Source organism: Tachypleus tridentatus, chromosome 8, assembly GCF_004210375.1.
Source record: "Tachypleus tridentatus isolate NWPU-2018 chromosome 8, ASM421037v1, whole genome shotgun sequence".
NCBI classification, from domain to species: domain Eukaryota; kingdom Metazoa; phylum Arthropoda; class Merostomata; order Xiphosura; family Limulidae; genus Tachypleus; species Tachypleus tridentatus.
This window is the reverse complement of record NC_134832.1, coordinates 131,729,480-131,746,816: the sequence shown is the minus strand read 5'-3', so window position 1 is coordinate 131,746,816 and position 17,337 is coordinate 131,729,480. Positions and strand designations below refer to the sequence as shown.

At 33.7% G+C, this 17,337-nt stretch overlaps 1 protein-coding gene across 1 annotated transcript in view; it reads left to right on the top strand.

The window, feature by feature from the left end:
* The window catches only part of LOC143223509 (brefeldin A-inhibited guanine nucleotide-exchange protein 3), an 83,449-nt gene that overhangs the window by 62,475 nt on the left and 3,637 nt on the right, over positions 1-17,337 (top strand). Inside the window, 4 exon segments of the mRNA XM_076451582.1 lie at positions 13,196-13,424; positions 14,093-14,232; positions 14,381-14,565; positions 16,164-17,155. Coding sequence (XP_076307697.1) covers positions 13,196-13,424; positions 14,093-14,232; positions 14,381-14,565; positions 16,164-17,155 — 1,546 coding nt within the window.

Here is a 17,337-nt window from a genome sequence, read left to right as displayed (position 1 = left end):
CATTATTTTTTGTAATGTTCAGTATTTTATTTAAATTTGCTAACTGTGTACTATTGGAGGAAGTTTTCTCAAGCAGAAAGCTGTGAGATTCAATAACATACAAGACTGAAGGTCAGCAGACTTCAATAAACACAATACATGCAGGATTTGAGTATCAATAGCATTCCTTAAAAGACACTAAAAATATAACCATAAGTATGATTGCTGATCAGTTACGTTAGCACTGTTCCATCTTTAACAGCCACTTTCAGTGCACTTATTACTATGTTCTCCATATGTAACATTTTTAGGAAAAGGAAGCTTTATGTTCAAACAGTGAAGTGTAAATTATTAAAAAAAGAAACTAATGTACTGCCAACATGTGTTACTCTAGATCTTACACCACTTTGTGATGCTAGAAATAAATCTTAACAAAACAGGTAAAATCTGGGATTTGATGGGATTCAAGCCTGTGATTCTTATTACTGACAAATGCTTTATGAAACTAATGTGAGTCATCAGTGTCTACATTTTAAATTCAACTCAAAAAATAATGTCTTTGATTTCAAGTGTTTGTGTTGAAACGTGCACACTTTATCAAAGATGAAAGTAACAGTGTCACTTGTACTGAGAACCTTTAGGAAATTTCTTTGTATTTCTCACCTATAAGAATTGACAAAAAGTTGCTGTATTTTACCTTAAACGTGGAAGATTCATGGGTAACAAAATATCTACAAGTGCATAGTAGTGGGCTGAGTTCAGGAGTTCCATCCTACTCATTCTAGGCTTAAATGATAATATTACCAACAATGTAATTTCAAAACTGTGTGATAAAAAGGCAAGTGGTGCTTAGGGTTGCAGATTCAAATCCCATCACCCAACATATTCTCTTTCAACTGTGGTGATGTAATGTTATGGTCAGTCATGCAATTCATTGTTGGCAAATAAATATTATGTACATATATCCTTCTGTATTTTCCTTGGCATGATAGTATAAAATTATTTGTAGTCTGAGTATGTGGCTGTACGATGTCTTAAATAAAGCAAATTTTTTGGGACATTGCATGAGTTTGGAGCTGTTGTATACAAAATATTTTTGGTAATTTGTTTAGTGCACTGTTTTTCTAAGATTGAAACTATAGGTGGTCTTATAATATCTTTGCTCACTTGTTCGGCTCACTCAAGTAAAATTACAGTTCTGTAGGGCGGCACCCTTTTATGAGTAGTATAAGTTATTTGTAAGAATATTTCAAGCGTTGGCGTTGCACTTGTAGATTTTTTAATATAAAAGTATTTGGGGAAGTAGACCATAACGTAGTTAATATACACTGAATAATTTCGAAAAACAGCGAATAAAGAAGGAACTTTAAGTGACTCGTTTCGTGCATTAGCATAATAGTTAACGTGCCCGTGAATCTTAGGATTCATGGTTCCCTCGTCGTTGTCATGGAAACGTTTCACGCATGTGAAGGCTGTTTGTACGATCAGAGAAGCTCAAGAATTAGCAGCAGATTCTGTTCATCAGCTTAAAACTTGGGAGAGCTATACTTGTGTAGTTTTGAGTATTACAGTTATATGTGTCTTAACCCTGCATTTCTATAGATATCAAGAGAAGATAAGTTTCTTATACAATGTGCTTTTGTCCAAACACAATTGGTATAAACAGTTGCAAAAACAAAGTTGGAGTGAGAGAAACGTTTCCTACGTATTAGTTATTATAAGAGTCTATAACTTGATTGCTAAAATCTGGGAATAACCGAATGGTTATTTCTGGAAATGTTTAGTTGGTGTACTCTTTCAGGTACTTAAGGAAATAGTTGCTATATTTTTAATGTGTAAATATTTATTTTCGGTGGTATAAAGAATTTATAAGAACTTCGGATAAAAAATACGTTAACTTTTTTATAGGTCGGAAAAACATGAGTGCCTTGAAATCTGAGAATAATTCTGTATCTACAAAAACATTGACAGGAATTACTTCAGTTGTACTCACAAGTCCACTTACGCAAAAACTAAAATGTAATAACGATAATTCGAGTCACTAGTTGTTTACCCTCGCTGTAAATGACATTTTCAGCGATAATTACACAGTCACGAACCCTGTCTAAACGAGAACTTTGCCAGCTGTGGTCGTGACTGGAATCCATTTTGTATGGTGTTTCAGTCTTGTAGGTTATGCAACACCTTTTGTCTGCGCTCGAGTATCGCTGTGAATGTGGCAAGAGAGATTGTTTTGATTGGTCAAGTCTGTTGGTATGCGGTTCTATTTTCATATCCGGTGGTTCCTGCATAATCGTCGAATTACAGTCAAATGTGTAGTAACGATGAAACATAGTAGTGTCACGATTCTCATAACTTATGGTTGACCTTAGTCAAAACAAATTATCTTCACTTGGCTAGAGAGAAGATGCCTGCAGTATTTTCACGGCTACACATTCCACACAAAGATGATTCTTATTTTAATACTTACGTAAAACAGATTGTATTACTGACTCGTATTGGAACATAAATTGTAAACTGAATCGAAGTTTCATGTATAATTTCGAAATTTTAAAATACGGTGTTATTAAATTTATTGTTTAAGTATTTGTAGCGTTTGTTCGCTAATTAACTGTTATGTTAATTCTTGTAGACGTTGTATTATAAACTGGTTTAGTTTGCTCAAATAAATACCAGATTAGTTATGCGGGGTCGGGTTTGCGTTTGTTCACTTTGTTGCCGTTCGTCTTGATCTCCATTTGTTTGTTATGGGCCTACAATATCAAAATTCGGAGTTCGATTCACCATAGTGACACGGTACAAATAACCCGTCGTTTTACGATCTCTTCTTTGTTACAAACGTAGCCGTCTTTTATTTACAAAGATACATAATAATTAACAAATTGTTTAATAATAACAGTATGATTTGTTTGTTTTGAATTTCGCGCAAAGCTGCACGAGGGCTATCTACGCTAGCCGTCCCTAATTTAGCAGTGTAAGACTAGAGGGAAGGCAGCTAGTTATCGCCACCCACCGCCAACTCTTGGAATACTCTCTTACCAACGAATAGTGGGATTGACCGCACATTATAACGCCCCCACGGCTGAAAGGGCGAAAATGTTTGGTGTGACAGGGATTAGAACCCGCGACCCTCGGATTACGAGTCGAACGCCTTAACACACTTGGCCATGCCGGCCTGACAGTATGGTGCCACGCTGTTTGGACTGCGCACTGACAGACGTACGGCAATAAGACTCCATTAGGGAAGAGAGTTTTGAATCGGTGCTAAAATCTTGTATCGTGTAACTACGATACTTTAATGAAGGTTATAAAGAACTTTTCATAATCCGACCTGCTACATTTCTTATAGATGCGAGTTCAAGTAACTTTGTTTAATAAAAAAGCGATATTTTAATTTTAAGTTTTCTTATTCTATCCAAGAAAAAAGCAATTTTTTATCATATCATCATTACCTTGATTTGTGCTGTTTTTATTGTCGCATCTTCTTTTGATCCCCTATCATAACATATTTTTACAATTTATATGAAAAGTCGTAACTTTTATTTCAGTGTGAAATATTGTTCCCTTAGTAACGAGTTGTGTTATGAGAATCTTGGGTTTTATAGTTGTATTTACATAGAAACACAAACGAACCCTTCTGGTAAGTGGAACTGGAACTTTTGTGTGTTCGAAGTACTAGAACGTATACAATGAGGTTGGACTGTGAGAATTTTCTGAAATTACGAATCCTAGTTTTTGAATCGGTAACTTAGGTTTATAATTGGTAATTTGTATATGTAATACACACAAGTATGGTGTGTGTGTGTGTAATTTTATTTTCGTCACGTTTCTTAAGAGGAAAATAGCATGGGATAGGAGCCACATAAAATCATTTCAACAGATAGTGTGTGGTACATCTAAGGTATATTTTGCTCATTTTGATAAAAACGCTAAATTAAAATGTCTTTGTTACTGAATGTGAAATAAGATATCAGTTAAGGCATGTCAGCATTTTTCTACATTACTTCTGAAAACATCTGTTAATACGTCATATCCTGCGCGCGATATATTATTTAATATTTGTAACACACTTCCTGCAAGTTAGTTTGTAATAAAACAAGATGAGTGTTAGATGAAGAATAAAATATGCTGCGTGACTCTGGTGGTCGATATGTCATCTTATCACAGCCACCTGTCGGCCAGTTTTACATAATTTGAAACAGTCAAACATGAGGAAAATAGAAGAAATTACTCAAATTTTTTTTATTATACATCTTGAACTCTGAATCATTTGTCATGTTGGAAGTGGCCAAAATAACATTAACAGCAAACAAAGAACAAATTTCAGATCTAAACAACGTAGTTTTAACGTTTTGACTATTTTTAACTAGCTTGTGTGCACTGGACTCTCCAGAAGATGACACGGAGGCTACAGATCACAACGGCAATTCCCCTGTATAACCAAATAAATTAAAATATTACATAAAACAAAGGATCCTATGGTTCAACTAAAAAAAAAAAATCCAAAAGTGTAAGGGTAATGCTCGCTGGGGAGGTCCTGGGATACTTGCCATGTTTGGTGACAATTGGCCCAGTTTTTCGCAAGTTAAAAATGGATATATATACATTTTTTGTCAAACAATGGTTTAGGAATTTATATTGGTCCTTCCTTTATTATTTGAACCTTTTGTATGCCTGATAAAGCAAGATTTGTTTTAATGTTATTCGTTTAGAAAGTTATTTTTAGAAATGAAATAAAAAGGTACGTGAAATTTCGTCTGCAACAAATCGGTTATCAAAGAAATTAAAATATTACATACAACAAAGGATCCTATGGTTCAACTAAAATAAAAAATTCTAAAAGTGTAAGGGTGCACGCGGAAGAATGAACGATCTGATGTACAACGAGGTTATTCTGTATATTTCAAAACTTTTCAGTTTGAACAGCGAACTGTGTGTGCCTTGATTTACGAATAAAGTGAAAGCTTCTATGCTGTTTTGATGCGTTGCATTCCAAACTTCCGTCATAGGGTGAAAGATAAGTCTGATTAAGGAGGTTATGAGGCGAAGGAACTATTTGCTCTTAATGTAGAATAGCTTATAGTTCGGAGGCACGATGAGGTTTGGAATATGTTAAGGTAAGGTCAGCCCTAGTTTTATCACGTACTGCTGAACAAATCGGATATAAACAGTTGAAAAATTACTAAAAATAAGAGAGGAGGGATGATAGGGTAGGAGAAATAATATAATAAAAGCAACAGTTTGTGGTTAGAACATAAAATATTCTGATATTGTGACTTATAAATCTTGTCTATTCTGTAGTCATCGTAATTACCTCAACAACTTAGCAAGTATTAAATTTGCTTAAATAATCATCAGCGGCATCTTGCGTCTAAAACGTGCAGCACACTTTATAATGGAGGGCACGATCTGCCAATAAACGTCATGAGTAATGTTATAGGCATGAGTGTCATATAGACAGAAAATGACTAATTCACGTATTCTGTACATACCAATAAGAACAATTAAATACTTCAAAACCCTATTTAACCAAAGTTGTTTCATTCAAGAAAAGAAAATTGTGATCACTCGGCTTCATAAACCCTCCTTTGATTTATATATATATAAAACTTCCCCGAAAAAAAACACACATAACAAACATGAAATGTTTTATGATCGAGACCTTCTATTACGAACTCAAAACCCAATATGCTTTTATATTTTACCCATTCATATTTTTCGTGCTGTATGAACTGTAATTGACATAAGTATGAATCATTATTGTTATTGGTGATACCACCTTTTGATCTGTACTTAAAAACTTGCTTATATTGTACATTAAGGATATCGATTTATGCTTGGTAGAAAGAAAAACCGAAAGTTCAATATAATTACATTTTTTACTGAGCAAGTTGGGCAGTGATTAAACAAGTGATGCCGCTTAGGCCAGGGAAGGAAAACGGAACAATTTAAATCTCGTAACAACTATCATCAGCATTCGTACCAGAGGTATGTCTTTTCTTGTCAGTTTTGGTACTAATTGGCCACGAAAACGATAATAATAAATCTTGTTTTTTTCTGGCGTAGAAATGAAATAAGGCTCAGTTAGAAACAAAAATCTACTGTATAAATAAGGTGGGGAAATAATAGGTATAAACCTGAACAGAAGATTACAGGGAAGAATACAACTTGATGACATGGTAATGATGTATGGTTTATAAAGCATACATTATTGATGCTCTAATAAAGTCTTGACAGCCAAGAATATATCAAATGAAAAGATTGTTTACCTACAAGCGACTTGCATTATCTCGGATGAATATCAGTATTTTGAAACATTATGTGCTGTTGCAAATGACATTAAAATAATCTCCGTCGAATGCGAAACTAAGTTTCCAGTCACACTGCTCTGCAGTTACCAAACTATTCCTTCTCAGGAGGAAAGCTGCCGGTTTAATATTGTGTCTGGATTAACTATTTTATTTTTAGCGTAGTATATCGTTATGACGGCTTCTTTAAGGGCTCACAATTATGGGCTCGTAACTAAATGTGATTTTAAGATCTATTTTATGTAAAGTGTCGAGTATGAAACGGATTAGAATAAACAGTGCAGTATTAGGTGATTTTATACATAAAATTATAACTAATGAAAATTTCTAAACACACACACAACTTGAATTAATTAAAGATAAATCCTAAAAGTACAGTGAAATATAATTTGAAGTGGTTTGTAAAGACTAGCCACTGTTTGCTCGTTTCAGGTTTGTGTTCGTTAATGAAGTGATTCTGTATTTTTTATATTTATTTGGTGACCGTGTTGTGGTAAATTGGGATTGAACATTGTTTAACAATGTCGTTAAATTAACCCTGAACATTATTGTGAATGGAACTCCACATTGTTATAAAATTTAAGCAATCCTGCATTGTGTATAAACTACGATTCTCCGAATTAAGCACTATACAAAATAGTATACATTTTTAGAATATGTAAAACTATTTAAAGTTCCATTATTTAAATTTGTACATATGAAACAGTTGAATCTTAACGTGAATGTAGAAATCTTTTATTCGGTTCTTAGGTTTTTGTCACTCAAGTGACTACATGAAAGATGTGGTATTGCGGGAAAATGTTAGAAATTATAATCTTGTTATGGTTTATTTTACCTAAACTTTTAATTTCATACAGAATATATATCTGAAGTGTTGCTTTTGAAGGTGTATTTGAGATAGTTAAAAAGAAATAGGATAAAGAAGTATTTTTCTAAGCTCGAATATATCTATGTTTATCTATTCGTAATGCACAGCTACATTTTTAAACCTACAAGCTCGGAGCACAGATACACTTTTGTGCGGAATGTAAGATGGGTTATGTGGCCGCGGCCTCATATCGTTTTGAGGTCGCAAATTCAGATCAAAGTAATCAGTACAGTAAATTTTGGCAAAGAGGATTATTTTGGTAATGTGTGACTGAAAGGGCTATTGTTTATGGGGTTTTCAGCTCCTAATCATTCTTTTAATGATTAATGATGCGTTAAATGATTTAAAGATTTCATGGAGTAAAAAAAAAAGTGTGCTCTTTCTCTCCCCCTCTCTCTTCTACACATACTAACACCCCTAAACTAAAAAGATGATGCTTTCTCTCGAATATTCACGCAAGTCTCTCAACTAATTAGACTTGCCTTTTACTTTGCTTTGTGTGTACTTGTAAAAACCAGCTATACGATAACTTTACAAAAACGTTTGATATCGGGAAATTTTAATTTATGCTGTGTTGTATCGAGAAGAGAATAAACCAGTTCTTCATTAAATGGAACGGTAATAAAGGCAGAATACATTGTAAGCAAAAATCGTAAAAGTACGGAATTTTTATTTGGAAACTTCATGTAAAACACAGGAGAAATGTTTTACTTTGAAATAAAAGAGCTTCATTTTTTTCACACATTATTTTTATTGATTTTAATCAAATATTTATTTAAATAAATCTTTTTTTTTGCATAATAGTCACGATTAATATTTTTGATATATTAAAACAATTCGGGATATGTAAAAGTATTTTTATCCAAGCAACGCGGGTACTCTGGTAATATAATTTCGACAGTTGAACAATGTTTTAGAAACCGTTTTCAATTTATCTAGATCTTGTATAGTGTGTGTTTCGTGTGTGTTTTCTTTTAGCAAAGCCACAAAGGCTATCTGCTCAGCCCACCGAGGGGAATCGAACCCCTGATTTTAGCGTTATAAATCCGGAGACATACCACTGTACTAGCGGGGCAGATCTTGTATAGCAAACAGCCCTTACCATCTATTTATTTAATAGACAGATAAACAAAACAACATTTTTTGAAATATTGGTTCACAAGTTTTACCGGAAAGCGTTATCCAAGTTACGTAAATATACGAAGAAACATATTTTAGTTGTTTTTGAAGTTATGTTGATATATAAGCAGCCTCCTACCTTTTCAAGTTATGCAGAGACGACAACTAACCATTCATAGTGTTGTTCTTTGCCAAGTTATATAGACTGATAAAATTATTGTTTATGTTGAAAGACTGACATTTACAAAATATATAAACGTATAATGGTTGATCTCATTCAGGTGAGAAGCCCTTAAACCGTTGTTCGAATTATATGAGTAGATAAAAAGCCTTTTTTTTTATTCATCACTCAAACACATATTGGTAAACAAATAAATAACCCTAAAAAAATAAATGTGGTATCTGGAAGGAAAATGCTTAGCTTAGCACTAAGGTTCAGGACTTGTAACGTCAGAATTCGAGATTGATCGAATTTTGCCCTGTTGTTTAGTTATATATGACTGATTATTTATCCAGACAGCCAATTATTAGTCTTTCTTAGAGGTGTGTTGATAATTGTACCTTCAGTCAAGAGTAGACCCAAGCGTTGGCAGTAGATGCTTTTCACTAGCTGTATTTCCTCTCGTCAGGTCATTTCTAATTAGGGATGGGTGTTCAGATTGACATCTCTTTATGCAGCGTTAAGAGAACATTTGGCCTTCTTTTCACTCTTTAGTCTAAGATGAAAATTACCAGAAAAAAAAAAAAACTCTTTTGAATGAAAGCAACGATGAACGTTGGATATTAAGAGCGTGCGAAAATCGAAAAATGTAATTTGATGTATACCCCAACAAAAAGGTTAATATCGTAAATAATGCGACAAATAGAACAGTTGGTAGAAATTACACCCCTGCGTTCTTCTATCGCTTCTCTAATCAGGAAAAAGCGACCCCTTATTATATGTCACAGTGTTTTGGTTTTTCCTTATAAATATGAGCATGTTGTAATTTATAAAAAAAAAAAAATGCATATAATAACTCAAATGAAAAAAAAAAGATACGTATAATTTCTTGCACCAAGAAGTTAGATGAGTACTAAGCCCCAACTACTACAATAAATTAGCCTGTGTTGTAAGAAACGCGTTGTTGTGTAACGGAAACGTCTATTTTTTCAGCAACGCGTGCAAGTCGTTATTTGCATATAGAAGAGCCTTGTAAGTGGAGGATAAATATCCAGGCTCATTTACGTAACAAAAAAAAAAAAAGGAGAAAAGTGTATTCCAATGTAACAACTTTGATTTTGCAAGGCCTTGCAATTAAACTCTTTCGTGTGAGACGTACAGCATCCGGATAATATTTTATACAAGTATAACCGTGTTTGTGCCTAATTTTTTTGCGTTTTCACCTTCCTATAATTTTAGATTTATTTTTACATTGTTTCTTTTTTTCTTTCATACTCTATGGATAACCCAGAGCATTTTGTTCAGTATGATTCAAAGTTTTTAACTCCATTCTGCACAACGATTGGATACGTGGTTTGTAAATTACATAGCAGAACGGCAGTATGTCCTGTATTTTATTACCAGGTTTACGGTATTACAGTAATCTTGTGAGTGGAAATTTGCTCTGAAATGTTTTAACATGTACCTTTAACTTGAACAATTTTACTTGATTGACAAAAAAATATATCAGAATAGTTATTAGTTAAATTTCTATAGGTTTTTATTTTTCCCTGTGATTATTTCAAACTGCGCGATATGCTTATGATGTCACAGACTTCCATGGTACTTGTTTATAATTATTTGTGCTTCTGTTAGTTAAGAACAATAACCTTTATCACTATGACTGTGAAGAAGACTATAACCTTCATTCAGATTACCAGTTGTATGAAGTATAATATTATCACTTTTGGTATCACGTAATCAGTAAGTTTAAACATATCTTTCAGCTTATATAAGGGTTGTTTTATATGAGCCTTAGAATTCGGGTTCTAGAAGTAATATAACGGCCCTCCATGGCCAAGTGGTTAAGGAACATGAGTCGTGCTCCGAGGGTTGTGGGTTCAAATACCTGTCACGCCAAAGATGCTCGCCCTTTCAGCTGTGGAGACGTTATAATGTGATAGCCAATCCTGCTATTCGTTGGTAAAATAGTAGCCAAGAGTTGATGGTAGATGGTGATGACTAGCTGCTTTCCCTCTAGTCTTACACTGCTAAATTAGAGACAGCTAATGCAGATAGCCCTCATATAGCTTTGTGCAAAATTCAAAACAAACCAAACTTTTTAAAGTAATGCTGTACTAGAATAAAATGTTTTTTTTCATGAGGTGAAATGATGACTGATACTGTTGCAATCAGACTTTGTTGCATTTACTTTACCAAGGCTAACTTATTCCTTTTAGGTTTTTATCATGACTGTTCATATTACATGTTAAAACTATGACCTTTTAAATTCAGATTTTAGAACTATTGTCTTAAACATTCAGGTTGTATCAAACTTATGATGTCTTGCACTCAGGTTTTATTAGGATATTAATTCTGCCATTCAGTACATACTGTGATTGTAGGCCCTCTTTTAGATATTTTTTCTGAACTGAGACTGTTCAAACTGTAAGAGATGTAAATTTTTGGCATGAATTTCCAAGACACATGTCTGGTACTTTCAAACTCTGGTTTCAAGTGGCACAAGCTTATGATGATCCACTCATCCTACTTGGATCTCATTTCATTGCAACTTTAACCCTGAGCTAACAGCTGGGATGGAACAAGTGGAGTAAATATTCATTATAAAGAACAAAATAGCATTATTTGGGCCATCCTTAAACTCACAACCCTAAAATTTAATTCAGTTAGATCATTTCCTCTATTAAATAAGTCAATAATATTTCATCAAAACTATAGTTTATGCTATTTAAATTGTATTAAGTTATAACATTGAGTTGCATCAGAACCATATCCTTTTCTATGGCTTCATACTTTCAGGACTTTTTTTTTTCAAAACTACATTCATTTGTGAATAGTTAATATCAGAGTATTGATGGCTGGAGTCTGTTATATTTATCTTGCATCAAGACTATAAACTTTGATACTGTGGTTGTAAAAGCTGTTATCTTGTACAATATTCTTGTGGTTGTTACAGAACTATATACATGCACTCATATCAGGAGTAGTTCTTGAAATGATGTGGGATGCCATTCAACTTCCTTTTCAAGAGGGCCTGAAACAATCCTGGTATCTTTTAGTAGATTGCATGCTTCTCAAAAGAGAAAGGCTCAAAGAATGATGCAATGAGTACTTGTGGCAGCAAGAGACTAGGAAAAGTAACTGTGTTTTCTTCTGAGAGTGTTCTGTAAAAATGAGACAAAATAGTACAAGGATGGAGCATATGAACCCTCTTGCTTGGATGGTTTACCGTAACCATTTCAATAGACTTGCTTTACAGAAAATGAAAGGTATTGCATTCGGCAATTTGACCAGTATGTCTACATATGGCATAGCATGAATACTCATTTCATTCTTTAAGTGCTGTTTAAGAGTTGGTTGTGGTTGGTGCTGATTAGCTGTCTTCCCTCTAGTCTTACACTGCTAAATCAGCATTGATTAGTGCAAATAACCCTCGTGTAACTTTAAATTCAAGAAAAGAAACAAAACAATCTTTAGTATCTTGAGGTATGCAACAGTTGCACAGGAAGTATGATTGGAAGCTTTATGTTGGTGAACCTATAATTTATTTACCTCATTTTCATACAAAACCAGTATTTCTTTGTGGTAAGTAGGATGTGTGTATAGAAAAGCCTTATTGGGCCATCTGCTGTGTCCACCAAGGAGAATCAAACCCCTGATTTTAGCATTGTCAATCCATAGAATTACTACTGTCTCAGTGGGGTACAGTAAATAGGGTCTAGAGCACTGATTTAATATCAGTGTTTTGTGTTCACTCTTCTTATCTCTAACTTGCCAGTAGTGTAGTATCCAACTGTGATCATGAATATCTTCTAAAAGGTGTCATAATGTACCATTTCTTTCTCTCATTGACTGGTAGAAAATAGTATGAGACTTGCTGCAGTTGTCAAGGTACACCTATACTTTGTTTAGTGTCACCACATTGTTCCATTTTTTACTAAAGTTAGATACTATTAATACAGTTGTTCTTCCTTTCCTGGGTGTGTTATGGAAGCAACTTGTGTTTGTCACTTTTTTGAGACAGATCTTTCTCGATTATGTTGCATACTGTTACCCATGACATGTGGATGATCTTTGGCACTGATCTTTTCACTCACAGGGATTCTTGCATGTTACAAGATGCAGTTTTTTTGCTACCTCTGGGGTACAAGTTGTTTCAGATATCATATTCCTTTTTTTCTTTTTTTTTTAATACAATGCCATCAAGAAATGAGGAATATTTTTGTCTTGGAAATATTAAACCCCTGACTTAAATGCATGTTTATTATCTGAGTGTATGAATATTTTACATTATTAAAGGCTGTAACATGTATTTCTCAAAAGCAATCAGTTTTTATTAGCATCATACCATCTACAAAATGCCAAACAGTATCAAAATGTAGTTCTTATACATTCTATAACAATGCGTACTTTTATATCCCCTGTGGTTGTCATGTGACTTGCTGATTTACATATTCAAAATTATTTTAATATGAAGTACTCAAACCTTGTATACTTTATTTTTGTTATGTCCAGAAGGAATTAATAAAAGGACATTGTACTGGTTTCCATTGTTGTTTTTCTACTTCCTCTTTTACCAGTTTAGTTCATGGCTGTAGTAAATCCTCCATCAGTTTGAATGAAATATTTTACTCTCTCACTGTTTTCATTGACTGCATCTAACTAGTTTGCTTTATAATGTTAGAATATGAAATATACAGCTAATTATTTTAGAAATATACTTAGATATGAAATGGTATAGATTACTTCTTGAAATTTCAGACATGTTATAACAAGTGCAGCTCCTTTGTTTACACCTGACTTGTGGACTATTGTATGTGTCCATCTCCAGAGGGCATTTAGGGTCACCTTACAGAGTGTGCGGCAGCTGATGGTATGTTTTCATACAGATTCTGAAAACTTTTACGGAGACATTGGTCAGGTAAAAGTTGCCGCACGTAGAGATTGTACTGTTGCCGAGTCAGAACGCCTTAGGCAACTTGCACATCAGGTAAGAATTGCAAAATATTCTTTGTTAAATTGGAATCCTTCAGTTTAAAACTCATTGGTGTAAATGTTTTGGATTATAATGATTTTATACCAATACTTCCATATCTTACCTTTTATACATGTTGAAATAGCCTAACTGTAGTTTGTATAAAGCAATGGTGGATAATACAGAGTTCAGTATAATAAAATAATTGAAAATTCTGATTGATCAGAAGGAATGTGATATTTGCACAGGACTTCCATGTGAGTTGAAACCTTTGAAAACTCTATTTGGTGCAAGATATTAATGCTTTTTTACACTTGTAAAATAGATTCTGGTCTCTCAGTCTGTAGTAAAAACAATGGTAGCATTTGACTTCTATACATGTGTACAGGACCTTTTGTATGGAATAAACTGTCATGCATGTTTTGGTATATGTGCTGACTTCTAGCTAATTATGTGCATGTGTGTCATCTTTAGGCTATATAACATTGCTAACTTAAAGGAAGGTGGTCTACAATAGCTTTTGGTTTGATAATATGATAACTTTAAGCAAAATATAAGGTCTTCATCATTTTTATAGCATAATAATGTGCTTCATTGTTGTCCTGATTTTATGCTTTCCTTAAAATACCTTTTCTATGTGAAATGTATTAACATACCTGTATTTGCTCATAATGTATCTACAGGTGTTTTTCCTCGACTGTCAGCGTGTTACTCCCACTTCTAGTGCATGTGAATCTACTGTTGATGATGAACGATCATACATATTTCTCCTGCATCCTCCAGATGTGGAAAGTACTCTCAATCCAGAAATGTTCATTATTAGGTTCGTACTGTGTTGAGTAGAATTCAGTAAAGTTTCATTCTCAACTTAAGTGTTGATTGTTATTTTGAGCAAGACTGAAAGAAATAACTGAAAAACAAGTATTTAATTTAGAAATTTATTCACATGTAATGCTGTATTTGTTTCAAAGGGTTCCCTTTCGCAGCGTAGTTGTTGGATTGCTGTCACATCAAATCTTGCTTCAGACTATGGCAACAGTTTTGCTTCAAGGAACTCCACATCTATTACCTAGTGTGGCAACGCTTCTTCCAAGTTCTGTTGCCAACAGCAATGTCCATCATATGTTAAACAACTCATCCACTACTTCTCTACCAGGTACAAATCTTGTCATGGCTTTCATAGTCATCATATTTGGTTTCATGTGTATATGCTGTGTGATAGTTACCAAGATTTGACTTCATTGAAATAAATATGCTATTTGTACATCAACTATGGCTTGTTGAACTGATGCTGAGTTTAGTTAATTTGTGGGTTGCATTTTATGTTTCATTAAAGCCAGGTAAATGTGTCCTATCATCTAAAAGTTAAGCTCTATGTTTTCGTAAAGTTAAGTTGAGATGTCGATGTTATCTGTGCATTACATTCTACAATTTTTTAAAGCTAAGTATATGTACTGATATTATCTGTGAATTGAACTTTACTTTTTGTCAAAGCTAGGTAGGTGTGTCAGTATTATCTTTCAGATAAGTTGATGTCATAACTTCCAGCTAAGTGTGTGTGTATGTCATCTTTTAGCTACATAATATGCTAACTTCTGGTAAAGGATATTGTTCAAAATCATATTTTAGTTACATATCATTCTAACTTAAAGCAAAGTATGTGGTCTTCATCACTTTTTAGCTTGATAACATGCTAACTTAAAGTATATGATCTGCATAATTTTTAGCGTGGTGACTTGCTAACTTAATAGTATGTCGTCTATGCCATTTTTTAACTTCATGATATACTAACTTCAAGTAGATTATAAAGGTATTAAAAGTGTGTATATTTTCTTTAAGCTAGACCAACATTGGTTGCAGACTTCATCAACAGAATGCTATTCTAGACAGGCGAGAAGTGATCATATAACATTTGAATGTTGAAATGTGACATCCAGCAATCAAAAATGCAACACCCACATTTAAGCTTCTAACATGTTATATATCAGAAATAATAAACTGTATATTTAACTTATCCTTAAATGAGGTGAAATAGTGCTTATTGATGGTGATAAAAAATCCAACTGAAGTACAAATGTATTCTAAAATGGCTAGTATGGGTATTTAAACTTTAAAATAATTTTAAAGTACAGAACAACATTATGACTGTCTTAGGTCGTCTTCAGGTTAACAAAGAGAGTTTGCAACTGATCATTGCTGGGTGCATGTCTCAGGGATTAGAGTGTGAACAGGTACGAGATTGTAGAGGGAGTTGCAGTAAGATGTTAGGTTATTAATTAATACAGGTAGAAAGGTGTTCCTTTGTTTTGGATCAATTCTGTGTAAGTATGGCTTCTTTAATTTTGCATTTGTTTGTATTTGTTTCCCTACTCAGTATGTTGGTGTTTTCTATGGCTATGTTGTGTTAATTTGATTTACAGTGTTCAAAAATCTGTGAAGATGGTTTTTAGAATTTTCGTCTTAAGAAACACCAGAAGGAATAAACAAGCTTCAAACTTTTAATGTGAAACAGATAATATTTAGTTTTCCATACATGATATCTCTTTCTCAAAGCTCTGTGCTTCTTTACATGGTGTGTAGACATGTTGCCTATGTTTTACTTAGTATAATTATGTATATACACAAAAACATGAAATTTCAGTGCATTAGATGTTTAGGTAGTTATTCTGGTACAAGTTTATCAGTTTATTTTTGTTTAAAATCAACAAACATATTTGAAGTTCTGTTTGGCTTTGATTCTTTTCTTATGATTAGGGTTCTTGTCTTGCATATCTTACAAACATCTGGAAATGTTACTCTCCTGCCTTCAAGAATCATATAACACTGCATGCGAGTTTGACCTTCGACCAGGTCTGAAGTTTTTGATTCAAAAAGTAATTCGTGCAGATGTAGCAGCCAATTTGTATAAGCAGGCAGGAATTAGCTGGACAATCCAGGCTTTGGTTCTGTTTGAGCTCTGTTTTCATCATCAAAACCTTACACTAGAGCATGTAAATGAATGGCTACACATGCATGATCAGGACGAGTGTGTTAATACCACTAAAGATGCAATTTACCAGAAGGAAGGAAATGCACCACTAGAAGCAGTGGGAACAGCTGACTTACATGCACCTACAGAAACTTTTCAATTTACTAACATTCATAACAGTGGTAGTACAAAGCTTCAGAGTATACTAGAAAAGCCTCCAACAGTATCAATGACACTCAATGCCAAAGACCAGAAATTACTTTTCAATGCCTTCTGGAGGCTTCAGAACTTCTTCTTCAGCCTGTGTGATAGTTATGCAGATATGTGTTTGGATAAAGATGGAAATCTTGCTGTAGTTGACAGAATTGTTGATCAGCCAATCTTCTTTCTTGTTGCTTCACAAGAAGATGTACTTGATGGAACCCTGATTCAAAAGCCAAACACAGAAAGCTCATGTGTGGCTGAGGAGAAGGATAGCACTGAATCCAAGAGTCCAAAGCTGGTCAAGCAAACAAGCACAGAAAGTACTGATTCAGAGACGGGAATGGCACTAGGGTTTGATGAAAAGGAAGATAAAGTGTACAGTGTTGCTACAGAAAAAACTATTCAGTCCATGTTGAATGAGTACAAGAGGAAGAAAATTAAACATTCCATGCCATCATCTCTACGAGACAAACCAAGAACCAAATGGAAACCAAACAGTGTTGATCAAAAGCAAAGAGAGGATATAGACATTCCAGAAGAGATCAATCGGCAAAGACGAAACTCGATCATGAAGGTAAAATGATTATTATTTTCTACATTGAATAAAAGTTTTTTCTTTAAATGTAACATTCTTACAGATTATATCAAAGTTGATGTGCAGATTTTAATGAATATATATCATTAACCTTTTTTCATTGCTTGACAATAAATAAATTAGGTTATTATTATGATGAGCTCCCTTATCTACAGCTCTTG